The sequence below is a fragment of the Panicum virgatum genome, chromosome 1N, assembly GCF_016808335.1.
Source record: "Panicum virgatum strain AP13 chromosome 1N, P.virgatum_v5, whole genome shotgun sequence".
Classification (NCBI taxonomy): Eukaryota; Viridiplantae; Streptophyta; class Magnoliopsida; order Poales; family Poaceae; genus Panicum; species Panicum virgatum.
This window is the reverse complement of record NC_053145.1, coordinates 65,503,327-65,518,956: the sequence shown is the minus strand read 5'-3', so window position 1 is coordinate 65,518,956 and position 15,630 is coordinate 65,503,327. Positions and strand designations below refer to the sequence as shown.

The following is a 15,630-nucleotide window of genomic DNA, read 5'->3' as shown; positions in this document are numbered from 1 at the left end:
CCCCCGAACCCGCCTCATCCGCCCACCGCTCCTCTCTCCCCCCCTCTTAGCGGCTCAGCCTGAGCGGAAGCGGCGGCGGAGCGGCCCGAAGGCGCGCCGAGGCGGACGCGGCGGCTGCCGAGCTGCCCGGAGCCGCGCCGAGGCGGACCGCGGATGCGGCGGCGGCCGAGCGGCCCAGAGCCGCGCCGAGGCCTCCTCCAGCGACGGCGGCAACGGATGGTGGCCGCGCATGGACCTCCCAGTAACGGATCAGGCGGCGACGCAGCGGCTCCGACCTCCCCGGCGGCGGCGCATGGTGGCGGGCCCAGATCGGACCTCCCCGACAGCGGATCCGGCGACGGCGCATGGTGGCGGGCTGGCGGCGCATGACGGCAGCCTCCTCCCGCGGCGCGGCGCCCCATCGTGGGCCGCGGGGGGCCCGAGCCCGACAAGCAGACCGGGCTCCGCGGGCTAGCCCGACACGAAACAGGCCTGTGGGCCCGTGCCTGGGCTGTCACCCCAGCCCATGTGGGCTGACCCGGCACGGCCCGCTAAGGAATAGGGCCGGGCCAGGCACGGTCCGGATGTGACCAGGCCCGGGCGGGGCCGGGCCGGGCGGCCCAAATGGACATCTATACATATCTATGGTTGGCCATTTGGCCCGACATGAGCACGGCCCTGGCCCGAGGATTATTAGGCTCTGGGCGGCACGGGCCCGATTGCCGGGCCATGTCTGGGCCTCTTTGTTGGCCTGCTAGACGCGATCAGGCACGGTGGGCCGGCACGGCCCAAGCCCGCTCTATTCTCTCCTCAACTCTAATTTTCACCAATCTCTCTCGATCTCTCCCTTATCCAACCGCCCCTCTCACTTTCTCAGCGCCGCCCCCTCCTCAGCGCCTTCGCCACCTCGATGCCTCCTTAGCGCCGCCCCCTCCTCAGTTGCGTAGCACAACAGCCGGCGCCTCCCCTTTCTTCAAGGTCGCGCGCGCAAAAGGATGATGGCGAGGCGCGGCTACGCGGGTAGCTATGTGAGTTGCGGCCGGGCTTTGCAGGACGACGGCGAGATGCGGCTGCGCGGGGCAAGGACGGCAATAAGGCGAGGCGGAGCCAGATGAGGGCGGGTGGACGGCGGCGGCGAGGTGAGCTTGGGCGGGAGGAGGACGACGGCAAGGCGAGGCGGAGCTGGCTGAGGACGGCGGCAAGGCGATGCCCGGGTGTGCGGATGGTGGCGGCGAGGTGAGCCCGGGCGGGAGGAGGACAGCAGGGAGACGAGCTCGAGCAGATGGGGGACGGTGGCGAGGCGAGCTCGGGCGGACGGAGGACGGCGGCGAGGCGAGGCCGGGTGGATGGGGGACAGCGGCGAGGTGCGGCGCCGAGGTGTGACCAGCGGCGGCAGTGGGACGGGCCGCGGCACGAATGGGCTTTTGGGCCAAACGGGCCAGCACGGCACGATCAAAAATACATAAGTGCCGTGCCTGGGCCAGTAATTCAGTCCATGGACGGGCACGGCACGGCCCGTTTATTAACCGTGCCTAAACGGGTCGTGCTTTAGCGGGCCCGTGTCGAGCTGTCCATTTGGTATAAACATATCCAATCGTACCAGCGCCCCAGCCCCCGCCTGCCAATCATGTCTGGATGCGCGTCGACGCCTCCTGTTGCCTCTTGCACCCATCCTCGCAACCCACCTCTTCTGTCGGGCTTCCCTAGCCCCTTTAAGGTAGCCGGTGGTAACCAGATCTCGGCAACCTTCACCCTGAACTCCGGCCGCTGCTACCCTTAGTCCTTGTTTAGATGCCTTCAAAATTTCAAAATTTTACAAGATTTCTCATCACATCGAATCTTTGAACGTATGCATGAAGTATTAAATGTAGTTAAACAAAATAACTAATTACACAGTTTGTCTATAATTTGTGAGATGAATCTTTTGAGCCTAGTTAACTCATGGTGGAACAATAATTACTAAATAAAAAACAAAAGTGCTACAGTATTTTACATCCAAGAGTTTATGCATGTAAACAAGGTCTTAATGAAGAAGATGAATATATAGGAGCGGCGGCAGCCTTCCGCGACACGGTGTGCTTCCCACCCGTGTGCGCGATGATAGCCTCCCTGTCCAGCCCCGACAGGTTGGAAGGGTGGAAAGACCACAATCTGTACCTGGTCCTGGCCAAAAACGGGTAGAAAAAGACCTCATGGCCATGGCCTGAACGATCGATGAGACGAGGAGCCAGCTGTTGGTTGGCCGTTGGTCGCTACGTCCACCGCATTAACCTCCTCCAAAAACTCATGCTGGTCTGGTCCTAGTACGTGCTTGTTGTGGTGTGTGTATGTACATATAGATACGCAGCCCAGGCAAGTGTACACCAACCGCAAGCCAAGCCAGCAACGCAAGCACATACACGATCGACCCACGGCATACTATCCCTGTCCCAGGCCCAGCACTGCCTCCGATCCGGCCAGCTTCGTCTATATAACTAACGACGCCACACGCATTTCCTGCCAGGCCAGCCACCACTAGGCACTAGCTAGTGTCACTTTACTGTGACCGACCGACCCACCCACCCACCGTCGTCACCGTACCTTCGTTCCCATCCATGGAGCTGCTCGCTCTGCTCACGGTGCTGCTGCTGGCGCACGCCGCCGCGTACCTGGCGTGGCAGGCCGTGTCGCGCCGCCGCCGCGCGTGCTGCTACCTGCTGGACTACGCCTGCCACAAGCCCTCCGACGACCGCAAGGTCACCACCGAGACGGCCGGCGCTGTCATCGAGCGCAACAAGCGCCTCGGCCTCTCCGAGTACCGCTTCCTCCTCAAGGTCATCGTCAACTCCGGCATCGGCGAGCACACCTACTGCCCGCGCAACGTCCTCGAGGGCCGCGAGGAGCGCCCCACCCTCGGCGACGCGCTCGAGGAGATGGACGACCTGTTCGCCGACGCCGTCGCCGCCGTCCTCGCCAAGACGGGCGTCGCAGCGCGCGACGTCGACCTGGTCGTCCTCAACGTCGGCTCCTTCGCCCCGGCGCCGTCGCTGGTGTCCAGGGTCGTGCGCCGCTTCGGCATGCGGGAGGACGTGATGGCCTACAACCTCTCCGGGATGGGCTGCAGCGCGGGCCTCATCGCCGTCGACCTCGCCCGGAACGTCATGCTCACGCGCCCGCGCACCATGGCGCTCCTCGTCACCTCCGAGTCGTGCGCGCCCAACTGGTACGTCGGCACCGACAAGTCCATGATGCTCGGCAACTGCCTCTTCCGCTGCGGCGGCGCCGCCGCGCTGCTCACCAACGACCCGGCGTTCCGGGCGCGCGCCAAGATGGAGCTCCGCTGCCTCGTGCGCGCCAACATCGCCGCGCACGACGACGCGCACGCCGCCGCCGTGCACCGCGAGGACGCCGACGGCCGCCTCGGCGTCAGCCTCAGCAAGGCGCTCCCCAAGGCCGCCGTGCGCGCCTTCACGGAGAACCTCCAGCGCCTGGCGCCGCGCATCCTCCCGGCCCGCGAGCTTGCGCGGTTCGCGTGCCGCCTCCTGGCCCGCAAGCTCCTCCGGCGCAAGGCGGCGGCGGCGGCCAAGGGGGAGGGCCCCAAGATCGACTTCAAGAGCGGCGTGGACCACTTCTGCCTCCACCCCGGCGGGACGGCGGTGATCGAGGCGGTGCGGAAGAGCCTGGTGCTGAGCGCCCACGACGTGGAGCCGGCGAGGATGACGCTGCACCGGTGGGGCAACACGTCGGCGAGCAGCCTCTGGTACGTGCTCTCCTACATGGAGGCCAAGCGGCGGCTGAAGCGCGGGGACAGGGTGCTCATGCTCACCTTCGGCTCCGGCTTCAAGTGCAACAGCTGCTACTGGGAGGTGAGCAGGGACCTCGCCGACGCCGGCGCCTGGGAGGACTGCATCGGCGAGTACCCGCCGGAGACCCTGGTGAACCCCTACATGGACAAGTTCGGCTGGGTCAACGACGTCCAGGGGCAGGGAGGCGGCTTCGTCTTTTAATAATGGGATTTGTTTTTTCTTAATTTGCGCGTGAGTTGTTAAATATTTATTAAATTTGTCACTCGGCTATCCTTCTGCGCGGTGGTGGGCCAAGCAAAATTAAGGTTAATAATTTGTTACTGTATTGTTTAATTAATTGGAAGGTCAACAAGGTGTACGTAGGTATACGGATACAAATGGGTTGGGGGCTAGCTGTTGTAATTCTTTTTCTTTCTTTTTCTTTCGTTCTTTGTCTCGTACTATTTCTATATTCACACCTGTAAATGTTTAGGGGTTGCATGCATATGCCATATGTGCTGTAGCTTGTGAACACTGTTCTTGTATGCCCTGTGATTCTGTGAAGAAGGATAGCAGGGGTGGTGCATGAAAAAGATACAAACAAGGTGGTGTAGCCAGGCAGGGAACATCTGTATTGTCAGTGTAATTTACAGGAACATATACATTTCATTATCAACCCCCTGCACAGGAACTGTAATTATTTGCTTAATTAATTAATTAATTCCTCAACTGATACTGCTTCAGGTCAGATGCCTGTACGCAGAGCAGCTTTTGTTGAACGGAGAAGAAGAAACCTTCAGTGCCTATTATACCATTCATTAATTCAGTCGCCGAAATAGGTTGTTTTCGCATGCATGCCATCCTGCATGTCCTGTTCCATGCATCCAACGAAATGATTGCTTGATCGCTGCTGGCTAGGGTTGGCGATTACGCTTGTGATGCCAGATACTAGATCGGACATGCGTTGAATTTCATCGGCGCTGGCCATTAATATTGCCGCGCTGGCCGGCGTTCGTGCAAGCGCAATCGGAGAAAGGTATGTCAACATGGGGCCGCTGGTCCTGGACAGGGATAAGAGGAGGCGCCCAACGTCGACGGGCAAGGCAGCAAGCCATTGAATACACAGGAACAGGGGCGGTTCAACTTGGACACGAGCGGCAACTAGGCCATGCCATGCGCAGAGGCAGGCTTCCAAGCACACGGTACATGATCCATCCACCTGTTGGATGGATCAATAGATATATCGGGCTCGCCGCACCAACAGCCACCCGTAGGTTGCACACATATACTTGGCACTGTGCTATCTACTACTTATGGTGTGTGTGTGAGGCTGGCTGGACCAGTCATCAGGGCTAAGGGGGTGTTTAGTTGATGAAAAAGTTTGGGTTTGAGTACTGTAGCACGTTTCGTTGTTACTTGACAATTAATGTCCAATCATAGATTAATTAATATCATTAGATTCATCTCGTATAAATCAGTTAAACTGTGTAATCATTTATTTTTTTCAACTGCATTTAATGTTCCATGCATGTGTTTGAAAGTTTGATTTGACAGCTACTGTGCAAACAAAATTAAGAACTAAACGGTGCCTAAGCTGGATTGTTGGTGCTTTGCGCTGGAACAACGCACAGACAGGTGCCCCACCCAGGACAAATGCATGCATGAAGTACTAAACGAAGTTTATTTGCAAAATCTTTTTAGGAATGAGTATAACTTTTCGAGACGAATCTAATGAGCCAAGTTTCATCATGATTGGCTACAGTGATGCTACAGTAACCGCACTCAATCATCCTCTAATCGTATGGTCAAAGGCCTCATTAGCTAGAGCAACTGCTACAGTGCCACAGTTGTAGAGGTAATTTTGTAATTAGATTTTATTTAATACCACTAATGAGTGGTCAAAGCTTCATTTCTCTCTCATCAAAACTTTTCTACCCTCTAACCAAACATGGCCATAGTCACCAATAGGCAATAGGTAGTCAATGCTGCCAGCGGCGGACACACGCAGGGCCCGGGACAGTGTCGCTGCTGGCTTCTAGAACGTACGAAGCTGCCCGTCCACCGCTGCGCCGGGGCCGCGTCGGGCCAGAGCCTATTCCAAACGTACGAGAACAAGCGGGCGTGGGGTGGCGCCGCAGACGTGAGGGAATGCATTGCACGCACGCCCCAGGCATCCCTGGGTGGGAACAATGCATGGGATGCCCGGCGCCGGAACGCGCGCGGCGCGCCGTCTCCCGGCCGGCGTCCAGCGCCGTCGCTGCCGGCTTCGCCACGGTGCGCTCGTCTCGACCACTGGGGCTTCTTCTTCTTTCCCTTTCGTAGTTGAAGCTGTACTTCACGTGAACACGGCCCCGCGCGTTGCTTGTTTGACTCTCCGTCCGTGCGTCGCCTCACCATTAAATCGCCCGTTTCGTTGAAAGACATTATATTGTTGTCCATCAAATCTGACGACGCGACACGATGAAATTATCCTGCGTCCGCAAATATTTTTCTCCCACACTACTCCAGCCACCAGCTCCGTTCGGCAGCCAGCTCCAGCTCCAGCCCAACAGTATTTTTCTCCCACACTACTCCAGCCACCAGCTCCAGCTCCAATCAGCCTAATAGTATTTTTCTCTCACACCACTCCAGCTCCAGTGTACAGCTCCAGCCTGCCGAACGCAGTGATTCATCGCGCATGCGCACTGAATTGGACAGCGACCCGATGCTGGTTGCGGCTGACCTTTCTCCCTCAGAGACAAGTACATGCAGATACACCTCCATGGAAATTGCACATCGATCGTGTTAATTAGCTCAGGTAAACTACTGCCCCTTGTGGTATTCATGGCATGCTCATGCACAACCAGCTCATCATTTCAAGTTGCACGCGTCTGTCCTGGGTATGATGGATCTCATCTGCTCGAATTGATTGCAGTCGGAGGCTATCCTGACTTAACTACAGCTGTTTCACGGCTACCAACGATTACTGCTGTTTCGACTTGCAAAGCCTTCAACATTGCCTTCGCAATTACGGCCAATATACACAATATAGTAAGGAAAGTGTGACATCAAGGACATTAGCAACCGGCATCCATGGACTCTCATACTAACTTATTAAAAAAATAAAGGTGCTAAAGACCGTCATAATAAGAATTTGAAGACATTTACAGCCCACACTCGGTTTGGGCCACACAAGTACCTAAAGTTCAATCCATTTCAACCCACCAAAACGAATGACCTCTTGGGCTTGGTCAGGCCTTATTGGCCCATAGCGGTTGAATGAACCCAGCCACAGCCGCCGCATCGCGGCGCGCCCTTCTTCCCCAGTTCAGACAGCTTAGTTACGGGTGTAAAGTTTATACGGACATATATTTAAAATATTAAATGTAGACTAATAATAAAATAAATTATAGATTCTGTCTGTAAACTGCAAATGTTTCCAATTAATTAATTTATCGTTAGCAAATGTTTATCATAGCACTACACATGACACGACGCAATTAAGCTTAAAAAATTTATCTCGCAATTTACACGCGAACTGTGTATTTTGGCCAAAAATTTTTGGAAACTAAACAGGTCCGGGCCGACCGTTGCCGTTGCCATGCCCGTGACAATCCAACAACACACATCTGTGCCAAGTGCGCAGGTTCTATCAATATTTGTTTTAGATGATCCAAACGGGATCTAGCTCAGCGTTACATCACGTAATTTGAGCACCTATATACCATACAAACAACGACATAGGGTCAAGAGAACAGGGCCGAGGTGCCAATTTCAAACTTTACCAATGAAGCTTCACGACCTCATTATTTTGTGGGCACCACAAGAGTTAAAAGGCCGAGAAAAATATGGCTGTTACGCAAAAATCTTATTCCTTTATAATATAGTGCTCCAGTTCGAATGATGTAAAATCACAAAAATGGAAACAGTCTGCGTACAAACAACATGTGTAGTCCCCAAAACACCGATGTTGCTTACAAATTCGTCTTTGGCTTGGACGGGCTCACGCGCCTGGTCAAGGTCCGCATGGTCACAAACTCTTCGGCAGCCGAAGGGTGAATTCCGACCTGAAAAGCCAGCGGAGACACCATTAACCGCTAGATATGGAAAGCTGCTTTTACTGCAAGGTGCCTCTTTAAACAAACATACCGTGCTGTCGAAGCTTGCTTTGGTGGCTCCACATTTAAGTGCAACAGCAATGCCCTGGGGATCACACCGAAGCTGAGTCACCAGAAACCAAAAATGAAGAATTTGGGAGAAGGAACCCAGACTTTGAAAAAAGTAACAACGGAATTGTGAATGTGCTTACCTGGATAATTTCAGGTGCATCTGATCCACACATGGACGCACCAAGTACTCTATCAGTTTCAGCATCAACTACCAGTTTCATCACAGTCTTCTCCTGCCGCCTGGAAAAACATAAAAATAGTTACAAACAGTGCCGCAGGAGATAAAATGTACAGAGCAGAGCCCATGAGAACCAAATGAAAACAGAGGAACAACCCATCTCAAATGGGAGATAAAATACATGTCAGAGTGCAGTGTGAAGCCAGTAAAGTCGTGCGAAGAAGAAAATCACTGGTGACTTCATGTTATTCACAATACTTACTTGGATATGCTGTTCTTCATTGGGTTGAATGATGAAGTGAAAACAAGAATATCACCCTTGGCTTCCTCCAAGGCCTGCTGTTCGCTGAGGCCCACTACAGAGAGCGGTGGAATGCTATTGAACATAATAGAGTCCCATGTGATTATAGGAGGGATGGTAAAGGAGATAAAGCATAAACTCTAAAGAAAGCAGCAGCAACAGCCAAAATTTGCATCAATTATAACATAAAAAGCATCTTTGAACAATAAGTTCATCAACTAGATGTAAACTTGCATAGCTCAGAGACATCCTAGACAATTCAGAATTCAAGACCTTTTTATTCACTCCCGTAATTTGTGCATATCATTAGTACTGTCTAGCATTTCAGCAACATGGATGGTGGATTTAGAAGAGGAAGCATAACAAATAAAACACCCACATCTATGGGGGCAGGTAACATACACCACAGGTGTTTTGAAAAACACAAGACTACAAAGACTGCAACATTGAGTTGCAAAACATAGCAGCTATGCAGCATTGCAACTTAGATTTAAGAAAATCAAAACAGCACCATCCAACAATGAGCAATCAGAATTGTGACTTACGAGAAAACAGCACAAGGAACATCTCTGTAATCAGGCTTAACTTGCTGGCCACCAAACACAGTTTTCTGCAGTTGAACACATGAAAACGTAAACAGTTGCTGGTTACAGACAGAACTTAGTCGATTTCTGGTGGAGCATTATAAACTACCACAGCCACTTACGGAAAAGCAAGTAGCCTCCATCAATGCGACAGGTGTTAGATTGATCCGGTTTGTTACATCACCTACAGCCCATACACTAGGAGCAGATGTACGAGAATATTCGTCAACCTAAACAGAGAAAGCATCAAAATAACCAAATTAAATTACTCAAAATATAAGACCCACTCATCAAAGAAATATCAGAAGTAAATTCCAGGTGTAAATATATCCAACAAGCAAAGAAGAAAGAAACAGCTAGCAAAGAAAGAAAAATCAACCTTGATGGCTCCAATCTGGTCAACCTCGACACCTGCAGCTTGCAAGTTCAGCCTATCGGAGTTGGGTGTGCGCCCTGCATAAATTAAATGCCATGCATGGGTTATAGTATTCAACCCCAGAATAGTGGCTTCCATATAAGGTAAGAAAATCTGAAATCACTGACTCATTAGCAAATAAGAAGACTGCCAGTTTTTTGTCTTATTTAGCTACAGATATTTCCTTTTATTTTTTGTTGATATGGTACTAAATCGTTAGAGGTATTGTAAAATACATCCAAATTTCTGCATGGAATAAATATGCCACCAAGGAAGATCATAAAGTCTCAAGATGGATCTATAAAGGAATGCAGTGCAACAAAGGAGATAGGTTTTAACTAAGGGGATCTCCTAAATACCTGTAGCAAATAGAACAACATCTGCAATAAGCTCCTCTCCTTTATCAGTTACAACTTTTATGCCATCAGCCGTTTTGCTCAACTGGTTGAAACGAAATGAAATTGATCAAACTTAGAAATGAGAAACCAAAATGCACTATAGGGCTTAAGTTCAAAGCACCTCGGACAGATTTGTCCCAGGATGCAATTTGATTCCCCTTCCCTCAAGGTTCCTTGCAACAACTTCTCTCATCTCATCATCAAAACCTCTGCAAGTAGTCAGTTTGATAATGTATTGTTATGGTTATGCCCATGTTTCCTGTCCACATTAATCTCACAACAATCTTCCTGTTTCTTTACTTGAAAGAATCATACAACTCGAAACCCTAGATAATAAATGCATGCTATGCGTCGTATTGTAAACAGATAGCTGATTCGTACGTCCAAGTTCCGGAAAAAGACTAATAATTTACATAGTTAGTAGTTACAATCTACAAACACACATCATCCACATAAATATACTATTCGTGGTGGTTTTTTCATGTGCATGTGCAGCATAATTTTTGTATGGTTGTACCATAAGATTCTGTGTACTGTCACAGCAGCAGAATACATAATAGAGCAGCAATATGACTATTACTAGGAATGTTCAGATTGACATAGAAAATAATCAAATTGTATTCGCTAGTTCGCTACAATGATTGATAATAGACTACCTAAGTTCAAAAGTATTGCTTGAACAAGAAGCTATGCTAGCCATTACAAGATTAAACTACATACCTTAGAGGAAGTTCCCTTCGATAAAACAAATCTACTTCTGCACCCATCCCTCTCCAGATAGAAGCAAATTCAACAGCAATATATCTGTGTTTTCCGGCCACATAGACAGCGGTATGTCAGAGAATTGATATCAAGAGCAAAATATACTTTTAAAATAGCAGCATAACACTCTACCCTCCACCAAGGATTACAGCACGCTTTGGTAGCTCCTCCAAACTCAAGGCCTCATCTGAAGTAATAGCCAGCTCCTGCAAAAGATTATTTTCACTGGAGTTAGAATAATCCACCAGATGAATTTAAAACAAACTGAAAATGAACAAACAATACAAAACATAACAAGTATGGCAAACTATGCTGTCTAAAAAAAAGGTAATGTTTGCTTCGCTCAAAATATTTCAAAGAAAGAAACACAGTGCAAGACCCTTTTCAAACATGCTGTGGCAAATCTAGCATATTGGAATCCAACACTCCTTGATGTTCAGCATCAAGGAGCTAACAAACAAGTATCAGTATAATCAATCAGGACGAGAAAGAAAGTTAAAAAATAGTTGGGGGATCTTACAAACCTTTCCAGGTATGTTGACACGTTGAGCTCGGCTACCAGTCGCAATCAAGATGTGCTTTGCTGTATACCTTTGCTTTGAACCATCAGGCTGACTAACTTCAACGGTATGAGCATCAACTAAACTGCCTGCCCCTTCAATCATTGTCACACCAGAATTGCCAAGGATCCTCTGGTATACTCCATTTAATCTAACAATTTCATTAGTCTGGAAAGAAGAAAAAATTTAAGACCTTGGGCAGTATGGCACTCCTATCATGCTTGGCAGCTGTGGAGAATGTGATTTTAGTTGAGGTTAAGACCTGACCTTATTTTCCAATAGCTTTTTCCAATTGAAGTTAATATCTCCATTAATCTCCCACCCAAAATTCTTCGAATCCTGTATTTGCAATAAAATTACAATTCAAATACAATCTAACATCACATTTTACACCAAAAATAAGCATGTTCTTAGATTCCAAATCATCAAGCTTCTGAACTATTTTGAGTACAATAGTTCTCCCATGAGGGTAAGACAGTAAAATGACTAACCTCAAATTCTCCGCGGAAAGATGCGCCATACACCAATATCTTTTTAGGAACACAACCACGTATCACACACCTAGGGCAGCAATCAGATCATCATGAGCATGCATAATTAGAGTGCATCAGTATACCCAGCAGAATTAGCTGTATGTATAAAGCAAACACAAAAAAAATGCACAGAAACAATTAGGTGATACTTACGTCCCACCATGTCCTCCTTGCCAATCCGAGCTGATGGGGTGAAACGGGAGCTCACAAATCGCAACCTGACACAAATCTCACAACCAATCAAATTCCAGGAGCAATAAAACTGAAACTATACACTGATGATGCTTCAGACACAATACAATAAAGAGAGATTTTCAGTTAAAGGTGGCTACAATTATTCCAAGGGGAATACAGAAGGGTAAAACCCCTACTGTGGTAATATCTCAATATGAGGGGAAAAATAAAGCGGGCGGCGGTGTGATTAGATAGCCAAACAGAAGTGAAGGAATTTGTACAAGCCTAACAACATTTCAAAACTTCGAATAAAAAAACATTTCAATCTTGGCCTCGGGGAAAACAAAGGGAGGATCAAAACAACTCAGCTGGGTGGATCAGTGGTCGGGCAGCAGCGGCCAGCGGGTGCCACAGCCGCCTCCTGCCGCCCATGGGAGTAGCGACCGATGGGGAACGGAACGGGAACAAATGGTGTCGATCACGCGGCGAGGGGGCGAGGGAGCAGTGCGGGGGTATCTAGGCGTCACGGCGAAGAGGAGGCACAGATTGGACAACAGATGGGTGGATATAACCAACCTTAGCTCCGAAAGAGGCGGCGGTGCGAGAACCGCGTACGCCGCCGCTGCCCGCCCCGATGACGAAGAGATCGTAGTCGTACTGCTCGCCGTCGGCGACAGGCGCCTCCCCGTCGGCGAGCATCTTCCTCGCCATGGGTTCTCAACGCCGCGGAATAAAACCCTGGGGGGGGGGGGGGGGGGGGGGGGGGCGCAATTGAATTTTGAGGAAAAAATCCGTCTCCAAAACTGAAGTGGGAGGAAACAACGGCGGTAGAACAAACTTGTATCATACAAAATACACACCTGCGACGCGATTGGACTGGATGGATCTCAAGTTCTGAACAGATGGCAGCAGAATCGTGAGCTTCCCTTCTCGCCTTCGTTCCCGGAGCTTCGCGGCGCTCGCGTATGTGGCCTTGCGGGATTCCACGGGTTCCGTTTATGCTCGACTTGACTCTATTTGTATCGCAATTCGCAACTACTACTGTGTTGGGTTTTACTCCCAGAGGTCCCTCTAGTTTATCTATTTGATCATCAGATCCGTTCTTTTCAAAAGAAGATTATTAAAATCTGCTTCATCTGGTGTTAAGTGCCACTTAAAAAATATGAGTTAACTACTTTTTTAACGAACGGGCATAAAAATGCGCACCGTTTCTACCGATAAAAGCAGATAACTATAATTAATTAGCGTTGGGAAGCTTACTACCACGTGACAAAGAGGAACAACACCAACAACTAACAACTATATAATCTATGCTTCTTTGGTTATTGCAACTCGTAAGTATGTCTAATTTAACGGCTCGTTCCTTCAAGCCAAAAGACAAGGTGTAGTGCAAGACGCCCGTGGTCTGGCTGCTAATCTACTTTTCTTTGTTCGAGTGGCTGCTAATCTAATCAATAATTAAGTCAAAGGGGGGACTATGAATTAGTGAAAACAGAGGGGGCTTATTTGTCAGAACAAAAGAACCCCTCTGAATTTGTTAATCTTGTTGACCCGCCTATGTGCAACCCCATCCGTCAGACCATCGATCACACACGGTGGCGACCGGCGATCATCAGACAGCTAGGGTGCGAGCTTACATCACCGATGACGTCCCCCTGGTCTCCTGCGGGTGGCACGCATCAGCTCCTGTGCTGCTCCTGCTCGTCGTGTAATTGGTTTCTCCATCTCAAGGTATCAGCTTTCGTCAGAATTCAGTTACTCAGGACCACAAAATTCAGAAAAAAAATCAAGACAACGATTCAGGGGCGTATAGTACAATTCGAATTTGAAACAACTCAGATTCTATGATGGATGCCCGAGAGAAACGCACTGAAATTTCTCAGCAAAGTGTGACAGATCTGAAATGGGATGCAGCCGCGCGTGTGCTCCTGATGCGAGCTCATGTTCAATGGACCTAGACGGTATTTAGGAGAGGAGCATTCATGGCTGCTAGCTAGACTGTAGCACTCGAATAGTCGAGTCCGTGTCAAACACTTCAAGGCATGCTTACTTCCGAACAATGGGTTTGGTTACAATTCCGAATACGCTATTACATGTTTGCGCTAGTTTTTGTTGTTTTTGATGTGGAAACGGTCAGGTTATGTCAACTTTGAGCAGACTACTACAAAAATTATTTTCCGAGACGGTCTAAAAGTATTTTCCGAGGCGGGCAGACCAAACCGCCTCGGAGTGATCATCACGGTAAATGGGGATTTTCTGAGGCGGTCAACCGCCCGCCTCTGTTAATGGAGTAAAAAAATAAAAAGAAAAGAAAAGCCCGGCCCGCCGAGCCCCCCTGGCCCGCCGCCACCGCCGCCGAGGCTGCCGCGCAGCTCCGCGCCCCGGCCTGCCCGTCCCTCCGCCGTTGCACCATCGGAGCCGCCGTCCCCGCCCGAAGCCGCCTGTCCCGACCGGATCCGGACGCGCCGCCTCCGAATCTGCCGTCCCCTGGCCGGATTCGCCGCACCCCCACCCGGATCCGCCGCGCCGCCACCAGATCTGCCACCTCCCGCCGTGGATCCGGTAGCCCCGCACCTCCGCGCGACCTCCGCACCGCTCGCCGCGCCTGGGACAGCCGCCGCGCTGGGCAAGGCCGGCGCGCCTCGCAGAGCGCACCGCCGAGCCTGCCGCCGCGCCGGCCGGCTGGTCGGATCCGCCGCCGCCAGTGCGTTCGGGAGAGAGAGAGGGAGGAAGAGAGTGTGTGAGAGGTGCGGCTGGAATATGGGAGATGGAGTGTTAGGGTTTGCTTCTTTATATATTTTCTTATTTGCAAATGGGCTGAAATGGGCTTTCTTTGGACTTCGTCTATTAACCGAGGCGGACCGCTGAGGCGGTTATTTTAAATGCGACCGCCTCGGTTAATCGAAGGCATTAATAGAGGCGATTTTTTAGTGTGCCCGCCTCCGAGGCAATTTTAAAGCGCCTCGGTTAATGAGATTTTGTAGTAGCGGATCCAAAATTTAACTTTGGTAACTTTATTTCTTTTTTTCTTCCTGTTTTCTCTCATTTTCTTCTACCTCCTCTTTTTCTTCATCCTTCTCATCCATGGGTACAAATTTAAAATTGTTAGAGAGGGAGGCTCCATGGTATACATTGGGTTGGGGGGCTCCAACCCCCTACCCCACGCTGGATCCTCTCCTAATCTAGAGCTTTAATATATGAAATATTAATATTGACAAAATGATATATAGTAGTTATTTTGCCACAGTCGCATGTCATCCAATATGGGCTAACGATGCGACAGTAGAAATTGACACCAATTCATACTCGTAATTGTAGCCCATCGCCTATTTATCAGCTGTGTCTGCACTCTGTCGCGCATGTGGCATACAGCTAATACCCACTTTTGAGCTAAACACCTGTCAATGTCATTGAGATACAGATACTCATACTTCCCCTTTCGTTCCTTGAGTCCCTTGTCAAGGCGTCTGAAAAAAAGCGAAAGGCAAAAGTTATTATGCTAGCAACCTCAAAACTGTTATTTTTCTTTTTGAAAAAGAACACGACATGAAATTGAAAAATGTTTTAGTGTACAAAGAACATAGGCGTCTGAAACATTTCACGTTCCTTCTTGTAGCAGCGTCTGACATTTCGATTAGCTTAAACTTGGAAACCAGGCATGGGTGCCGAGCTCGTCGTTTTACCTTCATCCAAACTCTGAATCCTGAATATATATAAAGAGATATGGAATGGAGGGAAGTTTTGTTTACCTCGTGGCAAGTCCTTTTCAGATGCGCCAACGCGGCGGCCGAACCGGAGGCGAGGGCGTGTGCAGAGGGACTTCGACTCGCTTCA

At 50.0% G+C, this 15,630-nt stretch overlaps 2 protein-coding genes across 3 annotated transcripts; one reads left to right on the top strand and one right to left on the bottom strand.

Moving 5' to 3' along the window:
• The first annotated feature begins 2,360 nt into the window (after positions 1-2,360).
• LOC120657578 (3-ketoacyl-CoA synthase 12-like) lies at positions 2,361-4,288 on the top strand. Its single transcript, XM_039935927.1, has one exon. The coding sequence runs from the start codon at positions 2,574-2,576 to the stop codon at positions 3,963-3,965; it is 1,392 nt and encodes a 463-aa protein (XP_039791861.1). The 5' UTR covers positions 2,361-2,573; the 3' UTR covers positions 3,966-4,288.
• Positions 4,289-7,494: 3,206 nt separating this feature from the next.
• On the bottom strand, positions 7,495-12,805 carry LOC120657577 (glutathione reductase, cytosolic-like). Of its 2 annotated transcripts, none has more exons than XM_039935925.1 (17): positions 12,657-12,805; positions 12,373-12,534; positions 11,776-11,840; positions 11,581-11,650; positions 11,357-11,428; positions 11,054-11,257; positions 10,662-10,735; positions 10,488-10,571; positions 9,889-9,976; positions 9,729-9,810; positions 9,334-9,407; positions 9,077-9,184; positions 8,916-8,980; positions 8,332-8,445; positions 8,032-8,131; positions 7,872-7,943; positions 7,495-7,789 (listed from the first exon to the last, which is right to left on the bottom strand). In XM_039935925.1, the coding sequence occupies exons 2-17, from the start codon at positions 12,505-12,507 to the stop codon at positions 7,697-7,699; spliced, it is 1,500 nt and encodes a 499-aa protein (XP_039791859.1). In that variant the 5' UTR covers positions 12,508-12,534; positions 12,657-12,805; the 3' UTR covers positions 7,495-7,696. The 2 variants fall into 2 exon arrangements, with proteins under 2 accessions (XP_039791859.1, XP_039791860.1); XM_039935926.1 differs by having other exon boundaries at positions 7,872-7,925.
• Positions 12,806-15,630: the final 2,825 nt, after the last annotated feature.